General features: G+C 51.3%; 1 protein-coding gene across 4 annotated transcripts in view; it reads left to right on the top strand.

The window, feature by feature from the left end:
* The window catches only part of Emilin2 (elastin microfibril interfacer 2), a 48,744-nt gene that overhangs the window by 22,658 nt on the left and 7,698 nt on the right, over positions 1 to 18,388 (top strand). For all 4 annotated transcript variants that reach the window (XM_040752829.1, XM_021234374.2, XM_005082566.4 and 1 more), the window contains 2 exons: positions 4,583 to 4,758; positions 7,154 to 9,064. In XM_040752829.1, the coding sequence (XP_040608763.1) occupies positions 4,583 to 4,758; positions 7,154 to 9,064 (2,087 nt within the window). The remainder of the gene's footprint in view (positions 1 to 4,582; positions 4,759 to 7,153; positions 9,065 to 18,388) is intronic.

Raw genomic sequence — 18,388 nt, forward strand, 5'->3', positions numbered from 1 at the left:
GTTGCTAATTGAACCCCTGCAATAGGACGTTGTGTTTAGGAATGATGTCTCAGACAATGCAGTATTACTCAGCCTTAGACAGAAATGCTCTCTGGCTGGGGTGTACGTAGCTCGATGGTAGACAGCCCGCCGATTATATGCAAATCTGTCAAGCCGCAAGAAACCAGGGGGAACTAGAAATGCTCCCCCCCCCCAGAAGCCAGACTGAGAAGCCCAGAGCCCAGTAGTCACAGCTATGAGGCGTTCTGGCAACGTGTGAGGGGAGGCGGATGAGGAAGGATACGTAGCCAGGGGGACTTTTAGGGTAGTGAAACTGCACCCTAAGACACTGCAGCGGTGGCTACAGGCCACCATGCCTTCGTTCCAACCCGCAAAGGCACAGCCAAGCCAAGCACGGACCCCAGGTGTGAACCCGGGGCTGGGGTGATGGTGGTGTGTGCGTGCAGGATTCTTTGACTGAAACAAAATGTCTGCCTCAGACGCACAGACATAGCTCCTCCACGCATAACAGGGTGCTGACATGGTCCCCTGGGAGGGGGAGAAGCCTGCCTGTGACCTCAGTTAGCTTTGTACTCACTGTCTTTGGTCGATCAGCTGTTTCCTTGGTGTGGCTGCCCTACACGGGGGACATTAGCTAACACTGGCAGCTGGTGAGCTCCTCCCAGGGTAAAAGCACAGAGCTGTCACATGGCGACAGCAAGCTATTTGGGCTCAGCTTCACTTCCCCAGTACTCAGAGGCCCCAGGTACCGAAGAGGTGGGTGGGTTTCCCGAAGGAGGAAAGAAATGTCGCCTGGGTTTGGGGGGGGCCTCTGGACTCAGCTGCACTTTTCATATCTGCTTGGGGAAGCTCTGAAATGTGCATGAGGTAAAGGCCTTGACGGTGCGTGGGAAGAAACTCGGCCTTCGTGCCAGCAAGCATTTTGTCACTAAAGTCACACCCCTGAAAGTTTGTAAAAAAAAAAAAAAAAAAAGTCTGTGGTAGGATTTTTTTTTCCTGCAGTTCCTGTATGATGAGGGCTCCTGGACATTGTAGTAGTTCCTCGTGATCTCTGGAGCCCCTTAGACTGCTGTTAGCTTAGTGGGAACCCCACTTCATCTGGGAAAATACCAATATGTTTATGGGGCTTGGCTAAACCTGTGCTGTGCCCCTGCAGGCCCCTCACCCTTTGGCAAGGCCCAAGGTCACCTCGGGGGGCCTGTCACTTACATAGGGAGAAATTCCTCTAAGCTGCTTTCCTGTGTCTGAAGGTGGCTGGCTGTCTGATGTCTCCCAGCTGTCGCCGCCAGCCGGAATGACCTCTTCCTCACAGACTGAGGCGTTAAAGAGTACCACCAGGGCCCTGCAACCGGCCCACAGGGGTTGGGGTGGGCGTGGGTGGTGCAGTCCGAGCAGGGTGGGATCTCGGGAAACTTGGCTGTGTGACGGCGAGCTGGTGGCAGCTACACCCATGCACATGGGTGAGCCAGACCTTCCTCGCCCTCCGGTTCCCGGTTCCTGGTTAAGGGGAGGAGGCTCTAGTGGGGGTGGGTAGGAAGCAGCCTATCCGCACTCTTCTCTTCAGAGGGATATAGTCTGTGCAGCCTTATCTGAAAGGTTTCCCGCAGGCTGTCATCTACTGGCAGACCCGTAGGCAAACACATTTTCACATTCCATCCTAATGCTCCGGGGAGCAGAGTTTTTTTTTCCCTGAGGTTACGCATTCTTCCAGCGTGATGCTCTGCTTGAGTATGCAAGATGTGCAGGGCAGTGGTCCCTCTGTGTGCAGGGATTCCGTGGGTGGGGGTGGGTGGGGGAGCCCAAGGCTGGTGTTTTCCTGCACTGGAGTAGATGCTGAAGCATGCTGTGCGGGGGAGGTCAGAGGCTGCTTCCCCCGGGTGTTGGGGCTTTCTGGAATATTTCCAGGTGGGACGCTGCTTTGAGCTGAGAAACTGCCAGAGAGAGTGGCTGGCTGCTGTGGCCTGCCGGGAAGGCTGTGTGTGGTACAGAAGGATCCAGAAGCTTCCATTCTAACAACTTGAGAATGAACTTGGGCAACTCACTTCACCCCTCAAGTTTCTGTTTTCTTGCTTGTGACAAGAGGGCGCAGGTTAAGTAATAGGGTTAATGCAATTCTTCAATGCTTGAAATTGCACTTATCTCTCTCCCTGTGTAAATATGTATGTATAAGTATGCATAAGTGTGTGTCATATGTACATATGAGTGTGTGTGTCTGTGTGTGAGTGAGCGTGTGTGAGGGTGTGTGTGTCTGTGTGTTTGTACGTATGAGAATGTATATGTGTGTGTGTGTGTGAGTGTATGTGTGTGTGGTATTTGTGTCTGGGTGTGGTGTGTGTGTGTCTGTGTGGTATGTGTACATGTGTGAGTATGCTGTGTGTGTGTATGTGTTGTATATGTGCACGTGTGTGTCTGTGTGTGTGAATGAAAATGTATGTTTGTGTGAGTGGATTGTGATGTATGTGTTAACATATGTGTCAGTGTGTTAGCATGTGTGTATTCTTGAGTGTATGTATTAAAGAGACCAGCCCTCCCCATCCCAGATTTACCAGCCATGACAGGCTGCAGGAAAGACATGTAGGCCTCTGATGCAGCACATGTCTGACCTTGCTGGACCTGCCCTGGTCACTAGGAGGTCAGATGCCCTCCTTGTGGCAAGGAACCAATCAGAAGTTAGCCGGCAGGACTCTGGGTGTGCCTTATGGACAAGTGCACAACAGGGATGTGCAGAGCATAGCAACTGTCCTGGGAGGGCCTATGGGCCATAACAACCAGCTGACCAATCAATGCAGGACAGGCTGCCCAAGCCTGGAAGTACACCAATCCTGAGTCTGTCGCAGACCCCTAGACACTCCCCTTACCCTGCCCTATAAGTCCTCGGGGTCCTTCTCCAGTTCTTGTGTGTGTGCATGTGTTTGGGCATGCATGTGTATGTGTGTGTGTGTATACATACATGTGCATATCAGTGGGAGAATTGCTGACTTGCTTCTCGGGTCAGGCTCAGTGGTAAATACCTTTATTCACTGAACCAACTCATTGGTCCAAGCAGTGACTTTCTGAAGAGCCTGGTAAGGCCTGCCTGCTCTGAGCTCCAACGCCCCATGACCACTCTTGCTTTTCCTCTCTGGTTTTCCTTAGAAAGATTTTCTCAGGTGCACACTTGAGACCCACCTCCGGCCCACTGGAGGAGCACCCCTGAGGTGCAGCCTTTTGCCCACACTCCTTGGGTGGTTTTGAGGCTCGAGTTGAGAACCACTGCCCTAGGGAAGTGGGACAGAAGCTTTCCAGGAATCCAGCCTTCATGGGGGGCTCGGTGCTGTGATTTTCACTCTCTGGGGAGAGGGACAACTGTTGGTTCCCTGTAGTCAGCTGTGATTTTCCCAGGAATGTAACTTTAAGTGCACGGCTCCAAAGCTGGTGTTTAACCTGGAATTGCTTGGCTGACCGAGCCCACAATCCCAAGACACCACAGTGTTCATTCTGAGTGTGCCGTGTTCCTGTCATTCCCCCGCCGTGTGTGTGTGTGTGTGTGTGTGTGTGTGTGTCTCGGCTGAGCAACACACATAGCCCATTTCTCTCAGCCCTAGAGAAGTCCTGCTGCTCATGCTAGCGTGGAAATGAGAAAGTGAAGAGGATCAAGAGAGGATAGACGGCCCCGGGACAGAAACTGGAAGCAGGGTTGAGTGTAGGAGGGCTTTCCTGTGTGGTTGGGCTTTTGTCTGTTCTGTGAGCAGAGGCCTGGCTGAACCCCTTGTCTCTGGCCCTCATGTGTGTCTACTGACCTAAGATACAGAAGGACCAGGTCTGATGGCACGCACCTCAGCACACAGGAGGCTGAGGCAGGAGGATTGCAAGTTGGGGGACACTTTTGGCTGCATAGCAAGACTCTGTCCCAAACAAACAAAACGAAACAAAAAAAGCCCCCAAACTGTCCATCAAAACAAACCAAAACAGTAAAGAGTGGGGTGGGGGCGGGCTGGAGAGATGGCTCAGAGGTTAAGAGCACTGACTGCTCTTCCAGAGGTCCTGAGTTCAATTCCCAGCAACCACATGGTGGCTCACAACCATCTACAATTCAATCTGGTGCCCTCTTCTGGTATGTAGGCAGAACGCTATATATGTAATAAATAAATCTTAAAAAAAAAAGGGGTGTACCATTGTGTCTGCTTTAAAAAAAAAAGAGTGGGGTGGGGGTGGGGTTCCAAATGACGGAATTAAATGCTTGATGGACACAACTTGGAGGTGGAAGGATCTGTTTGGCTCAGTTTCAGGGAGGGGTCCAGTGCACGGCTGCTTGGATCCGCACTCTCGAACAGAACGCATTGATGGTGAGAACATGCAATAGAGGATCGTTGTACACAGTGGTCAGGAAGCAGGGTGAGTGTGGGGAGAAGTAGGCAGGGTAACTATACTCCCAATCACCCACTTCTTCCAACTAGACCCCACCCGAGGCAGGCCTTGAGAACCTCACAAAGTAGTGCCACCGCTTAGGGACAAAGTATTTGGAAAAGAGCCTGTGGAGGACACGTCACAGCAAGGTCCTAATAGTGGCCACTAACGTGAGACCCTGTCCCTCTGTCTTCAGGTATCGAGTAAACTTCAGGCCCAGGTTCGTCACTAGGTACAAGACAGTGACACAGTTGGAGTGGAGATGCTGTCCTGGCTTCAGAGGCGCAGACTGCCAAGAAGGTCCCAAGGACCCTCTGAAGACCCCCTGGCATCCGCCTGCTCGACCAAGAAACAACCTGAAGAAAGCCACAGGTAACGTCTCATTGGTGCCCTATTGTGTGTGGTCGCCTCTGATGGTCCTGGCGTTGATGCAAATGGCGAGGTCTACAGTGGACACCGGAACAATACCCACGGAGTGGAAATGTATTTTAAGGGGCAGGGCAGTTGGGTGGTACACTTTCTGGCAAGTAAATTGCTTCCTTAGGGCCGCTTGTCAAGCACTTCCTTTGTTCTTATATCTGAGTCTATGGGAGTTAAGACTATGTTTTTTTTTTTTTTTTTTTTTAAATGGGCAGATTGGCCAGGAGTGTTAGTGCACCTCTGGGAGGCAAAGGCAGGAGGATCATCGAGAGTATGAGGCCAGCCTGGGCCACGTAGTGAGATTCTGTCGCAATAAGTGAATTAACCAAAACTGAGTAAAATAAAAACAAATAGACACTGTCAGTCTGTCTCGGTTTGGATGAGCTGTTTGCAAAGCTGAGCCAAAGTCAGAGTTCTCAGGGGTTCCTTGACTTTACTCTTCAGCATAAAATGGACAGGGTGAACTTCTATGGGTGGGTAACACTTTTCCTTACTATTTTGCATTGTATAATTTTATCCCCCCCTCTTTTTAATTTCAAAGAAATGCAGACCAACTTTTCCTGTGAAATTAAATGTTTAAATTGTTGTTGGTTTTTATTTTCCCATGAGATGTTTTAAGTTTTTTTTGTTTTTGTTTTTGTTTTTTTTTGTTTTTGTTTTTTGGTTTTTCAAGACAGGGTTTCTCTGTCCTGGAACTCACTCTGTAGACCAGACTGGCTCAAACTCACAGAGATCCTCCTGCCTCTGCCTCCCAAGTGCTGGGATTAAAGGCATGTGCCACCAACACCTGGCCTAAGATGATTTAGGTCTTGAAATAATAATGTGTCAAAATATTTTAAGAAGTATATTGTCAAATAAATTTCATTACTAAAACAATGTACATAAATTAGGGAGTATTTGTAAAACCTAGGACAATATATGTTTCATATTTTAAAACAGTACATTCTCAGAGACTGACTGTGTTAAAAATAAACAGGCTCAGGTTTTATTTCATCAACTAGTCCCCTGCAAGAGCTCCAAGCAGGTCCTAGGTGGGGTAGGTGTTAGGGTGGATCAACCCTAGGGCCCAGCTGTGGACCTGGGTGAAGCTGAGTTAGTCAGTCCCACTGAGACCACCAACTCAGGAGAGGGGGCCGAGTCAGCTCCCCTACACCCTCGCCCTCAGGTTTGGTTAGCCCCCGCCTGTGGTGAGGGGTGGGGCCATCTCTCCCGAGTGCAGGGTGGGGCCAGCTCTTTTTTCTAGTATCTTAAGTGGATTTTAATAAACAAAAGCTGCTTGCTGTTGCAGTGTTGTGCGAAACTGATGAGATGAAATACTTGCAGCATTCTGGATCTCAGGGTTGTATCATTGTTAGGTACACACGCACGGTATATGACTGTTGAAGGTCTATGGTATATGTCTGTGTTGTTGGCTTTTTCCTTTCCGTGCAGGCTTGCCTGTGAGAACCTTGTCCAGAGTTCCTCCACCATCTCCTCTACCGCCATCCAGGGCGTGGCTGCTTTGCTCTCACTATTCAGAAGCCGTGGGTTTCGGTAGCTTCTGTCTTGTTTAACTTTTGTGCTCTCTCTATGGATGCAATCCCATTTCTAATCTAATGTTCTCTCTGTTGATGGTATAACCCTATTTCATGACTCATTACTGTGATTATTATCTGTCTTCTGGATTGTTTTCCTGGGTTCTTTTGCTCAGAGTAAGATTATTAGAAATTGAATGTTTACATGCTTCTTATCTCTCTTTTTTATTTTTTCCTCCTTTTTTGTGCGTGCTGGGGACCGAACCTAAGACTTCACACATGCTAGGCAAACATCTCTTTTGTATTTGGTGTCCACCCTCTTCATAACAAGGGCAAACAAGACTCTTTTAGCATGAGGATACTAAGCCAAGTGAAAGAGATTCCTGGAGGTGTTTTTTGACGACAATCTCTCTAAAGCGTTTTGTGGCATTTTATCACCAGCAGTCAGCTAGTGGGGTATCTACAGTTCACTGGGAATGATGTGTTCCTATGATACAGTAGATGATATGATATGATATGATATGATATGATATGGTAGCATCAGGGTGAAAAAAAAATCCCTGACTATCTTGCTTCCTGTGTGTGTACATACTTTCAACAGCCCTGGCAGGGGTGCCCATCTTCTTTACAGGGGAGGGCAGCATAGCTCAAAGAAGTTAATTAACCTCGAGTACAAAATAGCAGAACCAGACTAGAAAAAGAGGTTTGGTTGACTCCAAACCTGTTCTCCGCCACAGAACTTCTTGCAGTCTGGTAGACGATACTGAAAAACACCTTGAAGAAACTGACTTAAGGCAGACACTGGCCGTTCATGTCCTTACTCCTTCTTTCAGATACTGACCCAAGCCGAGTCTCACAGCCTAAGGAAACTTTGTCACCGACGGATGCAGCAGAACCAAGTCAGGTAGCGGCGGATCCAAAGCAAGGTACTCCAGGACGCCAGCCGACGAAAGTTCAGGTGCTGGAGGAGAAGGTTGTCCGACTCACCAGGATGGTGCTGGATCTTCAGTCCTCCGTGGCAGGACTGAAGGAGAACCTCAAACACACCACTCAAGACGACGGCAGCAAAGGCCCAGCCCCGTGGCTCGGTCCCCTGCACCCGCAGCAGCCAACCCCTGATGGCACCTTTGTGGGAGACGCAGAGCCGAGCCAGCTTCCTGGCCTCCCCGGTAGCAAGGAATCTGGCATGAAGGACATCAAGTCCGAGCTGGCTGAAGTCAAAGACACACTGAAGACCAAGAGTGATAAGTTGGAAGAGCTAGACGGGAAGGTGAAGGGCTACGAAGGGCAGCTCAGGCAGTTACAGGAGGCTGCGCAGGGCCCCACGGTCACCATGACAACCAACGAGCTGTACCAAGCCTATGTGGATAGCAAGATCGACGCCCTGAGAGAGGAGCTCATGGAAGGCATGGACCGGAAGCTGGCCGACCTGAAGAACACATGCGAGTACAAGCTCGTAGGCCTGCAGCAGCAGTGTGACGACTACGGGAGCAGCTACCAGGGGGTGATAGACCTGATGGCGGAGAAGGAGACCAGCCTGAAAAAAGACATCGCCGACCTCCGAGCCCGGTTGCAGGATCCCTCCGCCCAGCCCGGTTGCTGCGGCAGCCAAAAGAATGGTGACTTTGGCCAACAGATCAAGGCATTAGACCAGAAAATCGAGAGAGTTGCCGAGGCCGCCAGGATGCTGAATGGACGGCTGGACAACGAGTTTGACCGCCTCTCCATCCCGGAGTCAGATGCGGACTTCGATGCGAGGTGGAACGAGTTGGACGCGAGGATCAACGTGACGGAGAAGAACGCAGAAGAGCATTGCTTTTACATCGAGGAGACCCTTCGCGGGGCCATCAACGGCGAGGTAGATGACCTGAGGCAGCTTCTCAATCAGAAAATCCGTTCCCTGGAAGACCGTCTGGGGATTGTCCTGCAAGGGGCCAACAGCTCAGACGTGGAGTTGTCACCAGTGGGCCCAGAGCAGCCCGGGGCAGGGAATGCACAGGTCCTAAGGGAGCTGAACCGCCTGAAGGACAAAGTTCAAGTGGTTGAGGACATCTGCCTGCAGAGCTTGCCTCATGGGCTAGATGGTAGTTTGCCGAGTGGAGAGGACCTCGCACAGGTCAGCCTGAGCCTTTTGGAATCCCTCAACGACACGATGCACAGGCAGTTCCAAGAAACGGGTGGCAGCATCCAGAAACTTCGGGAGGACTTCCGCTCTCTTCATTCTCGACTGAATCACTCAGAGTGCAAGGGGACTTGTTTAAACAGCGGAGTGAGTGACAGCGGAGCAGGTGACAGTGCCGAGGCGAGTGGGTTTACTAAGACGGGGAAGCAAGAGAGCACAGCGGGGACTGCCCCATCTCCTGGGGCCCCTGCGGCTCCATGCTGCGGCCGGCTGGAGGAGCGCTGGCAGAGGCTGCAGAACCAAGTGCTGGCTGAGCTGGGCACATGTAAGGAGAGCGCTCACGGGGTTCAAAGCGGGGTGTCCGCGGTGGAGGGCAGGGTGTCTCAACTGGAGCAGACATGCAGCAGGCTGGACGCCATCTCGGGGGGTCTGCAGAGGATCAAGGAAGGGCTCAACAAGCATGTGGGCAGCCTGTGGAGCTGCATCCGGCAGATGAACGGGACGCTCAGGTCACATTCCAGAGACATCTCTGGCCTCAGGAACTCCGTGCAGCAGTTCTACAGCCACGTTTTCCAGATCTCTACGGACTTGCAAGACCTGGTTAAGTTCCAGCCATCAGCCAGTAAGTGCACTGACAGCCCCGTCCCATCACATCCATTGGTAGCTTAGTCAGCAGAGTGCTATCCTAGCATGCTTGAGGACCCCGGTTCAATTCCCAACACCTCCTCAAGGGGAGGTGTGGTGGCTAGAACTTGGGAGGTGAAGGCAGGAAGATCAGAAGTCCAAGGCCAACCTAGGTAACATGAGACCCTGTCTCAAAAGAAACACACACACACACACACACACACACACACACACACACACACACACACACGTTCAAGGCCAACCTAGGTTATGTGAATTCCTGTCTCAAAAGAAACACACACGCGGCCTGGTGGTGGTGGCGCATGCCTTTAATCCCAGCACTCGGGAGGCAGAGGCAGGCAGATCTCTGAGTTCGAGGCTGGGCTGGTCCAACAGGCTCCAAAACAATACAGAGAAACCCTGTCTCGTAAAACCAAAAAAAGAAAAAAAACCCACACACACACACACACACACACACACACACACACACACACACACACACACGCGCGCGCGCGCGCGCGCACGCGCTCATACATGCTCACATATGCAATCCCTAGGTGCATACACACACACATACTTACACATACTCACATACCCATTCATACATTTACACATGCACACTTAGTGCTCACACGCACACACACACAATGCTCCTACATGTACCTCCTGCACACACATCTCCAAGATTTTCTAAGACAATATGGCCTCATGACAACTATTCAAGCACATGATCTGTGTGCTTTTATCAAAGTGTCACCTTGTAACACATTGAAAGTAGGAAAGAAAAATCTAATACACCACAGACAGATGGCAAAGAATTGGTACTATGCTACGTGTGGGTTTGGGAAATGGCTTCCTCGGCACACAGCTGGTGTTCCACAAGTTCTGTGGGCCCTGGGAGTCTGGGAGACCCAAATGGCTGAGTGATATGTGGCGACACAATGATCTTTTCGTGTTAACTGTGACACAGAGCTGAGCCTTCCTGGCCCTTGAGAGCCTGTGGTAATTTCTGACTAGGCCCTCCTCCTGAGGAGGAGCTGTGGAGAGAGGGCCAAGGCCAGGTGCTGGCACCTCATGAGGTGTGAGGAGAGTTCGTGGTAGTCGAGTAGACATGCTCTGGATTTTGTCCGTAGAGCGTGGTGCTCATTTTGTAGATAAGGTGTCACTGGAGCCAAGCAGGGCTGGAAACTGGCCACTGTCCCCTGGTCTAGTTATCTGCAGGACACAGTCCCCCCCTCAGATCTCTCAGCCCTGTATCTCTGGAATGTAGAGTTAAGGTCATGAGTCCTGTGTGATCACAGGGCAACTGTTGTGGTCAAAATGCTGTCTGGGCTGCGCTTTACAGCAACAGATGCCAGCTAGTTGGCAGTGCTAGACAACGAGGAAATCTGTGTCTGTTCTATGCAGTCGGAGACAATGTGGGTGTCACGTACCATCCTTCCGATTGGGGTCCTGCTGTGCATATAGACCGCGTGGGCCTGGGAGAACTTGTGACTGAGAGGAGCCAGAAGTTAAAGAGTAGTGTTCTGTGACCTCCAGAGCCCCCGGGCCCAGGAGACCCGGCACCTGGAGTCACTCAGGAGCTAAGACTGAAGCCAGACAGCAGTTAAAAGGTCACGGGACATTTACTGAGCACTGACTGTGCGGGAGGTTCTGTGAGGGGCACAGAGATCACAGGGACCACCGTAACGCATCCTCAGGTCCATGGAGACCGTGAAGGGGGGGGGGGCTGTTAAAGTGGGCTGTGCAGGGATCCCACCGTGTAGCTGGAGCTTCTTTCCAGCCTGATCCCACAGCCGATTAGCCCCAAGTAAACACACAAAGACTATTAACTTATAAACTGCTGGCTGATGGCTAGGGCTTCTTACTGGCTAGCTCTCTCTCTCTCTTAATTATTAATCCATAACTACTAGTCTATGTATTTCTACATGGCCTTATCTTACCAGAGAACGCCTGGTGCATCCTATCTTCCTGGTCTCTACATGGCGTCACTCTCTCTCTCTGGTGGCTTCTCTCTGCCTCCTCTTCCCAGAATCCTCCTCGTCTCATATCCTCGCCTATACTTCCTGCCTGGCTAGTGGCCAACCGTGTTTTTATTCATCAACCAATAAGAGAAACATATATACAGAAGGACGTTCCCCGTCATCCTCACAGGCAGCGCACTCCCCTCGTACACAGCAGACGGTGGCAAACGTCTGGAGAACCATAGGGCTTCCCAGGAATCGGTTGTTTCCCAGCCTCCCTCGACGTGTGGAGACGCAGAGGGTCCCCCGAAGGGAGAAGCCTCAGTGCTGAGCCTCCAAGCTCAAGCAATTACTGAATCGAGGGGAGAGAAGATGGCAGGGTAAGCAGTGAGGTGAGGGAATGAGAGGGTCCTCTAGAATGTTGAACGGATAGCTAAGAAGTGGGTGGGATTCAAAAGGCAGGGGAAAAAAGGCGTTTGCTGGAAGACTTTGGCGTGGAAGGGTGTTATTTATTTATTTATTTTGCCACGTAATCTCCGACCCCGATCTTGGTGGTAATTATTTTCCGTTAGGCCCGGGGCAGGAGCTTGCACAGGGCCGGACTCAGCATCCCTTCTGTGTAATGTCAGCCCGTCACGTACCCACTGGGCTCTGTTTAGTGCTCGGCAGGAAGGTACAACTTCACACGGGCTGTGCACAGCACCGGAGTCTCGGTGACCCTCCATGCGGGCCCCCCCCCCCCCGCGTGTCCACGTGGGCTTCCCCTCAAGTAGTCTGACTTGCAAACGTGGCAGCTGGCTTAAGAGGGGGGAAGCAAGGATCTGGTCTCCTACAGGAGGGGACCAAGAGCTTGGAACCTCCTCTGACACATCCACTCTGTTGGCTGCGGCGAGCCAGCCCTTGAAGGGTGACACAGATGTTATAGTGGGTGACAAGGAGGTCTAATGGCGAGTCACTCCTCCCACTCTGGAGGATCAGCCCAGAGGAAGGAAGGGCTGAGGACCCGTACTCAGACCATAACCTGATGGCGGGTCAGGCATATGAACTGTGGTTGCTACCCAGCCCGATGTTTGCTCACAGATCATATTCTTGTGAGACACCATGGGGTGGGCTGAATTACCCAGCAGGCCACGGTTGGGTCTTTTCTGTATCCCATCAAGGGCTTAGGAGGGATTTGTAAGAGTGCATGATATATATGTATATGTATATGTATATGTATATATATATACATATATGTGTGTATGTTCTTATATATACATATATATGTATATGAATAACCTGAGACTCTGGTGGGTACCCAGCTTCTGAAAGATGAACAACTATTTTTTTTTTTTTGGTTTTTACGAGACAAGGTTTCTCTGTGTTGTTTTGGAGGCTGTCGGTCCAGCCCGGCCTCAAACTCACAGAGATCCGCCTGCCTCTGCCTCCCGAGTGCTGGGATTAAAGGTGTGCGCCACCACCGCCCGGCTAACTATTATTATTATTATTTAGACAGGACTCAATCTTGAGAGATCTTGTGGTGTTTCATTACTCTTGCCTTCAGTACTCCTGACTCCTTAAATTTCCATTAATTAATTAATTAATTAAAATTATCTTACCTGAATCCCAGGCTGTGAACTTAGGCAATCACCCTGAATTTTTTTTCCGAGACAGGGTTTCTCTGTATTGCTTTGGAGGTTGTGCTGGAACTCGCTCTTGTAGACAGGCTGGTCTCAAACTCACAGAGATCCGCCTGCCTCTGCCTCCCGAGTGCTGGGATTAAAGGCGTGCGCCACCAACGCCTGGCTTCACCCTGAATTCTTAAGTCACAGGTGTGTACCACCGCACCTGATTTCAGCAGTTTATTTGGCGGATCTCTCCTAAGCCTCGGCCAACATAGATCTGACACTGTAGACGCTATAGAGTCCAGAGGAGAGGATAGAACAGCCATGCTAGTGAAGGTTCAGCTTCAGTTAGCAATCAGTGCCTTGAGGAAAGAGGAGACATGACAGACAGATAACGGGAAGCAAGAACTTGTTTCAGCTGCACGGTTAGGGAGGGATGCGCCATGGAGATGACATTTGAGACATAAATAGATGGAGGACATGAAACCTGGAGTAGTCTGTGCAGGGAAAACGTTTGGTCCAGGCAAGAGTGAATAGTGTGATTCTGGGATGCTCTGGGCCAGGGGTGGATTTGTTCTGTTGAAAAACTAAGTTTGGTCGAGGGTATCAGCAAGGCAGGAAGTGAGTGGTAAAAGGGGAGTCTGGTTATGCCAGCTCTATGGCTATACGACCAGGGATCTTGAAGCGGGAGGAAAAGCAACTTGGCTCTCTCCTAGGCTGTCCTCAGTCCTATCCGTACCGAAGCTCTTCTGTCCACGACTTTGGGTAGGTTGTCTGCACCCTGAGCACTTACCTCCTTCCTTTATCTGTGGGTTGGACATAAGTGATAATGGTGCTTTGTGGGTAGCAGGGATTACACAGCACTTGGTGATGGGCGAACATCTCCTCTCCCTGCTTTAATTCACTCTCAACCCAGCGTGTGTAGAATCTGTTCCTGGCTGAGCTTACCTCCCCTTCCTACCCCGCAATGAGCGCCCCCACTCCCCCAGCTCCCTGCCATCTCAGAGGAGAGTAGAGCCTGGGATGGGTCAGAGAGCCGCAGGGTGTGTCTCTCTTTCCCTTCTTCTCTACATTATGGGCCAAATGGAGAGCGTAGAGCCCGGAAATCTCCCTGCCAGAACCACACAACACCATGCCCCAAGACCCTTGCTGACTGCACGCCGGCCTGCTCCTTCTGAACACACTGGGAGTCTTTAAGCCCTTTGTTCCCTGGGCACCAAGACCTTCAGGTTGAGGTGTAGCCCTGGGTCCCCACGTTCCTGGCTCCCATTTTCCCACATTGGGTGCCACTGTTGGGTCCTTCGATCCACCTTTCGCCTTTGGAGTCATTCCTTTCATCCCCCTCAAGCTGCGGCTTAGTCAGCTGCATCCGATGCCTGAGCAGGAGCATGCTCGGTTGCCCATTGTTCATCCGAGTCTGCCGTCCTGCCCGGGGCCGAGGATAACCTAGTCTGTAACGCGGACGCCAACAGAGACTGGGTTTGCAGGATCGGTGGTGTCCAGCGTCTTGCTGAGGGCGAACCTCACCGGAACCAGCACTTTCCCCCCTAACTTGTGAGAAGGGGGAGGCACTGCTGTGGACAGGGAAGTCTCTTGTCACGCTTCCGAGAAGGGGCAGCCCTGCCTAAGATACAACCCCAGACGGTCTTTCAGCATCCTGTGGTGAGAACGCGTGGGTGTGCTTCTCGTTTCGTGGGGCTCCCGGTCTCACCTCCAGGGAATCCCTCCTCTTGGAATTCTGCAGGCGTAAGGAACCTATTTTTATCAAGTTCCCTGTGGGTGAGCTCTAACAGTGGAAAGGCTCAGTCAGACTGTTGAAATCCTGAATCATAAAGTCTGGCTGGGGCTGGTGGCCTGCCAATAGTATCCTGATGGCTTTTGTGTCACAGGCTTGAAATCTGCTGAGCTTGGGTCCAAACTATCAGAATTCTATGAACTCATGTAAAATCAATGAATATGTATGTCAGGCAGTCAAAGCTCATAGGCCATTTTTCCCTGGGGGGCATCTGGCTTTTGTTACACCCTAGTTGCTGTAAATAGCAGCTTTTATTCATCAAATTTTGAATTTTGGGTCTGGAGAGAAGGCTCAGCAATTGAAAGCGTGTGTGGCTCCTACAGAGGTCTGAGTTCAGTTCCAAGACCCCACATCGGGGAGGAGCTCCTATGACTCCAGCTCCAAGGGGGGATCCCACACTTCTGGCCTTCTCAGAGACCTCTGTTCACAGTCATGTGTACACACGCGTGTGTGCATGTGCACACCCTCGCACACACACAATTTAAACAGCGCTAATGCTAAAACAACGACAAAATTCTGAATTTAAACAGAGGTGTTCTGCACCAGGGCCTTCCACACGGCCACACGCATGAGCCCCGTGTAACTTCCCGAAGACACGGCTCACACATGAGATTTCCCACTCAGCAGAGGTGAGGTGTGCCAGGGGAAAAGCCACTCCCAGATGGGTTCTAGGAGTGGGAGGAGAGTCACATCACAGGGTGGCAGGGCAGCAGAGGTGCAATCACACAGGGCAAGCGGTGGCCCAGAATGGGGGGACAGGGTAAACTTTCAACTTTGACACCAAACCAACACAAAGTTAGCTTATGTGAGGCAGCCCATTTACAGGCTCCGCTGTCTCCCAGCCTCTTGCTATTGTATTCCCACCTCTTTGTAGGGCTGAGGACAGAACCTGTCTCTTGTGTGTGCTCCACAAGCACTGTCACCGAAGGGTCCCCCTTTAGCCGTGAATTTGCTTTACAAACGTCCAGGGAGGCTGGCTCTAACCCCCGCTCTCCTTACCCGCGCCTCTGCTTTGTAACACAAAGGGCTTCGCCCCCGAAGTCACCACAGGCAGTAACATGTGTGATACAGCCGTTGATGTCACTGTAGAGAGTAACACGTGTAATGTGGCTGTTGATGTCACCGCAGATTGTAACATGTGTGTTACAGCTGTCGATGTCACCGCAGATAGCAACATGTGACACAGCTGTACTGGACTTGTGTTTCCACCGCTCTGGACCAAGTCAAAATTAGCTCTTGCCCTTCTGTGGGTTTTCATTCAGGGTCTTCGCTTCTGACTCTCCTACCGGAGTGACCCCAGGGGTCTCTCTGTTCTCTCGGAGGTCCCTGTCATGTCCTCTGTGATACAACGCAGAGTATCTCTTTCCATTCTAACCCAAGCCGGAAACCCAAGCGAGTGGTGTGGTCAGAGCTAGGTCTTTCTTCCTACTGGGTGCATTTTCCTTTCACATCATCAAGAACAGTTCAGATCGTGGTGGCGATGTTGCCTGTGAGATCTGAGTGGGCCTTTCGAGTGCCCACCAGCTAGCTGCCACCTCCCGTTTTCCGTCAGCGCTTGGCCTTCCTGCAAGGAGGTCAGTGACGGTGCCCTTGTGCTTAGGAGCTCTGGAGCCCATGTTTCTGAGCCAAAGCAACTGACTGTTCCGCTTCAGGCTATAATGGCAGAGGCTCTTCCCCCCAGGACTCAGGTCCTGGCCACTTGGGGAGCATCTCACGTTCCTCACTCAGCTTTCTCCAGTGTCCTAGTTTGATGGATTTATTTTGCGTTTTGTTTAAAAATTTTAATTATTAAAATGGGGGGAGGGGAGGAAGGAGATCGAGCGAGCACGTGCCGTTACATTGCATGTGGAGGCCAGAGGGCAGCCTTTAGGCGTGCGTTCTCTATTCTTCCATCGTTTCTCCCCCATCGTTTCTTCCACCGTATGCTCCAGCCTAGCTGGTCCTCCAGCTTACGGGAAATTCCGTTCCTGCCTTTCATTCTGCCATAGGAAGGAGTTCTGGGATGCTGCGGCATCTGTCTTTTAAAATGTGGTTTCCAGGGATGGAACTCGGGTTTGCCATGCCATCGCAGCAAGAGCTTTTACGCACGGAGCCATCCTGCTGCCCCCCCCCCTCCTCCCCCTTATGTTAAAGACAGCCTCTTGCCACGTACCTCTCACCGACCAGGTACTTCCTCTGGAGTCCAGGGTAGCCCTGAACTCACTGCAGTCCTCCTGCCTCAAACCTCCAAGTGCTGCGAGTACAAGGTATATGCAGTACATCTAGATGGTGAGATTTTTTAAAAAAAGATTTATTTATTTATTATGTATACAGTATTCTTGTCTGCATGGATGCCTCCAGGCCAGAAGAGGGCACTAGATCTCATTTTAGATGGTTGTGAGTCACCATGTGGTTGTTGGGAATTGAACTCAGGACCTCTGGGAGAGCAGTCAGTGCTCTTAACCTCTGAGCCACCTCTCCAGCCCAATGGTGAGATTTTTTAAGTGTATAAAATCTCAATGAAGCTGGGGGTTGGTGGTGCATGCCTTTAATCCCAGCACTCGGGACGCAGTGGCAAGTGGATCTCTTATGAGTTCTAGGCCAGCCTGGTCTACAGAGCAAAATCTCAATGAGTAGATTCTTCAGCTTCAGGACATGGCTGGAAGGTACATGCCCTGTCAGGCGGGGGCCAGCCCATGACCTGCAGGCAGGCCATATGTGGTTGGCCGAAAAATAGCTACACACATGGCCCAACACGTGACTGTAAACTTAAAACATGATTTTCATGTGTGTGATTTTTGTATGTGGTGTAATATATGTGTATGGAGGTCAGAGGTCAATCTTGGTGTCTTCCTCAGTCACTTTCCACCTTGTTTAATTTTTTAGGTATATATATATATATATATATATGGTATGTGCATCAGGTTTCTGGGGCTGGAGTTACAAGCAGTTGTGAGCCTCCTCACATAGGTGCTGGAAACTGAATTTGACTCCTTTGCAAGGGCATCCTGCCCTCTTAACCACCGAGGCATCTCTCCGTCCTTCAACCTTATTTATTTATTTATTTATTTATTTGAGACAGAGTCCCCCACTGAACCTGGAACTCAGTTTCTCAACTTTCCAACAAGCTCCAGGGATCTATCCAACTGCCTCTGCCCCTCTCTCAAAGCACCGGGGTTACACGTGTGCCCCTGCATGTAGCTCTTTTGCGCGGGTGGGGTGCTAGGGTCTGAACCCAGGTCCTCATGCTTGCGTGGCAGGCGCTTTACTGAATGAGTCATCTCCCGAGTCAGTGCGTCCCCCGCCCCCCCCACACACTTTCAGTTCTTGAGCAAATGGTTGGATACACGTGCTGAACACGGGGAAACCAGACACTCGCACCCGTCTTCTGAAGGATGGATCGCGCTTGACGCTCCTGCAGTGTCCTACGGTCAGCACCCGCCTGGATGGCCAGAGGGGGCGCTGCAGGGCCTGAGACCCAGGGAGGTTTTGCTGGCTTCCCAAAGCTAGACCTGGATGGAACACTGGAAGGCAGACCCTAGCGGGCACCCAGCTGCCAGGTGCATCACTGATAGCCTGCCTCTGCCTGGAGCTCAGAGCCCCTCCGAGTGGCTCGGGTACTGAGGCAGCAGATAAAAGCCAGAGACCCCGCGGATGGATGGTGTCGGCTTAGCTGATGACAGCACCGGAGCGCTGCAGCCTTCTAAGTTAAGTCTTGTCTTAGTAAAGCGGACATGGGCCTCTTCTCAGGGCTCTGGCTGACCAGGAGCTCACTATATGACCCACACTGGCCTCAAACTCATACCAGTCCTCCTGCCTCAGCTTCTTAAGTGTTGAGAGTCTAGCCATGAGACACCACATAAAACTTAACCAGAGATTTCTGGCGGACAGGATGGGGTCACCCCTGGGGACGAACCCTCCTCTCCTCTTCCCTCCTCTCCGATCCTCCTCCGAGGCCGAGTGTCCTTACACTCACTCCT

The sequence above is a fragment of the Mesocricetus auratus genome, unplaced genomic scaffold, assembly GCF_017639785.1.
Source record: "Mesocricetus auratus isolate SY011 unplaced genomic scaffold, BCM_Maur_2.0 Super-Scaffold_100010, whole genome shotgun sequence".
Taxonomy (NCBI): Eukaryota; Metazoa; Chordata; class Mammalia; order Rodentia; family Cricetidae; genus Mesocricetus; species Mesocricetus auratus.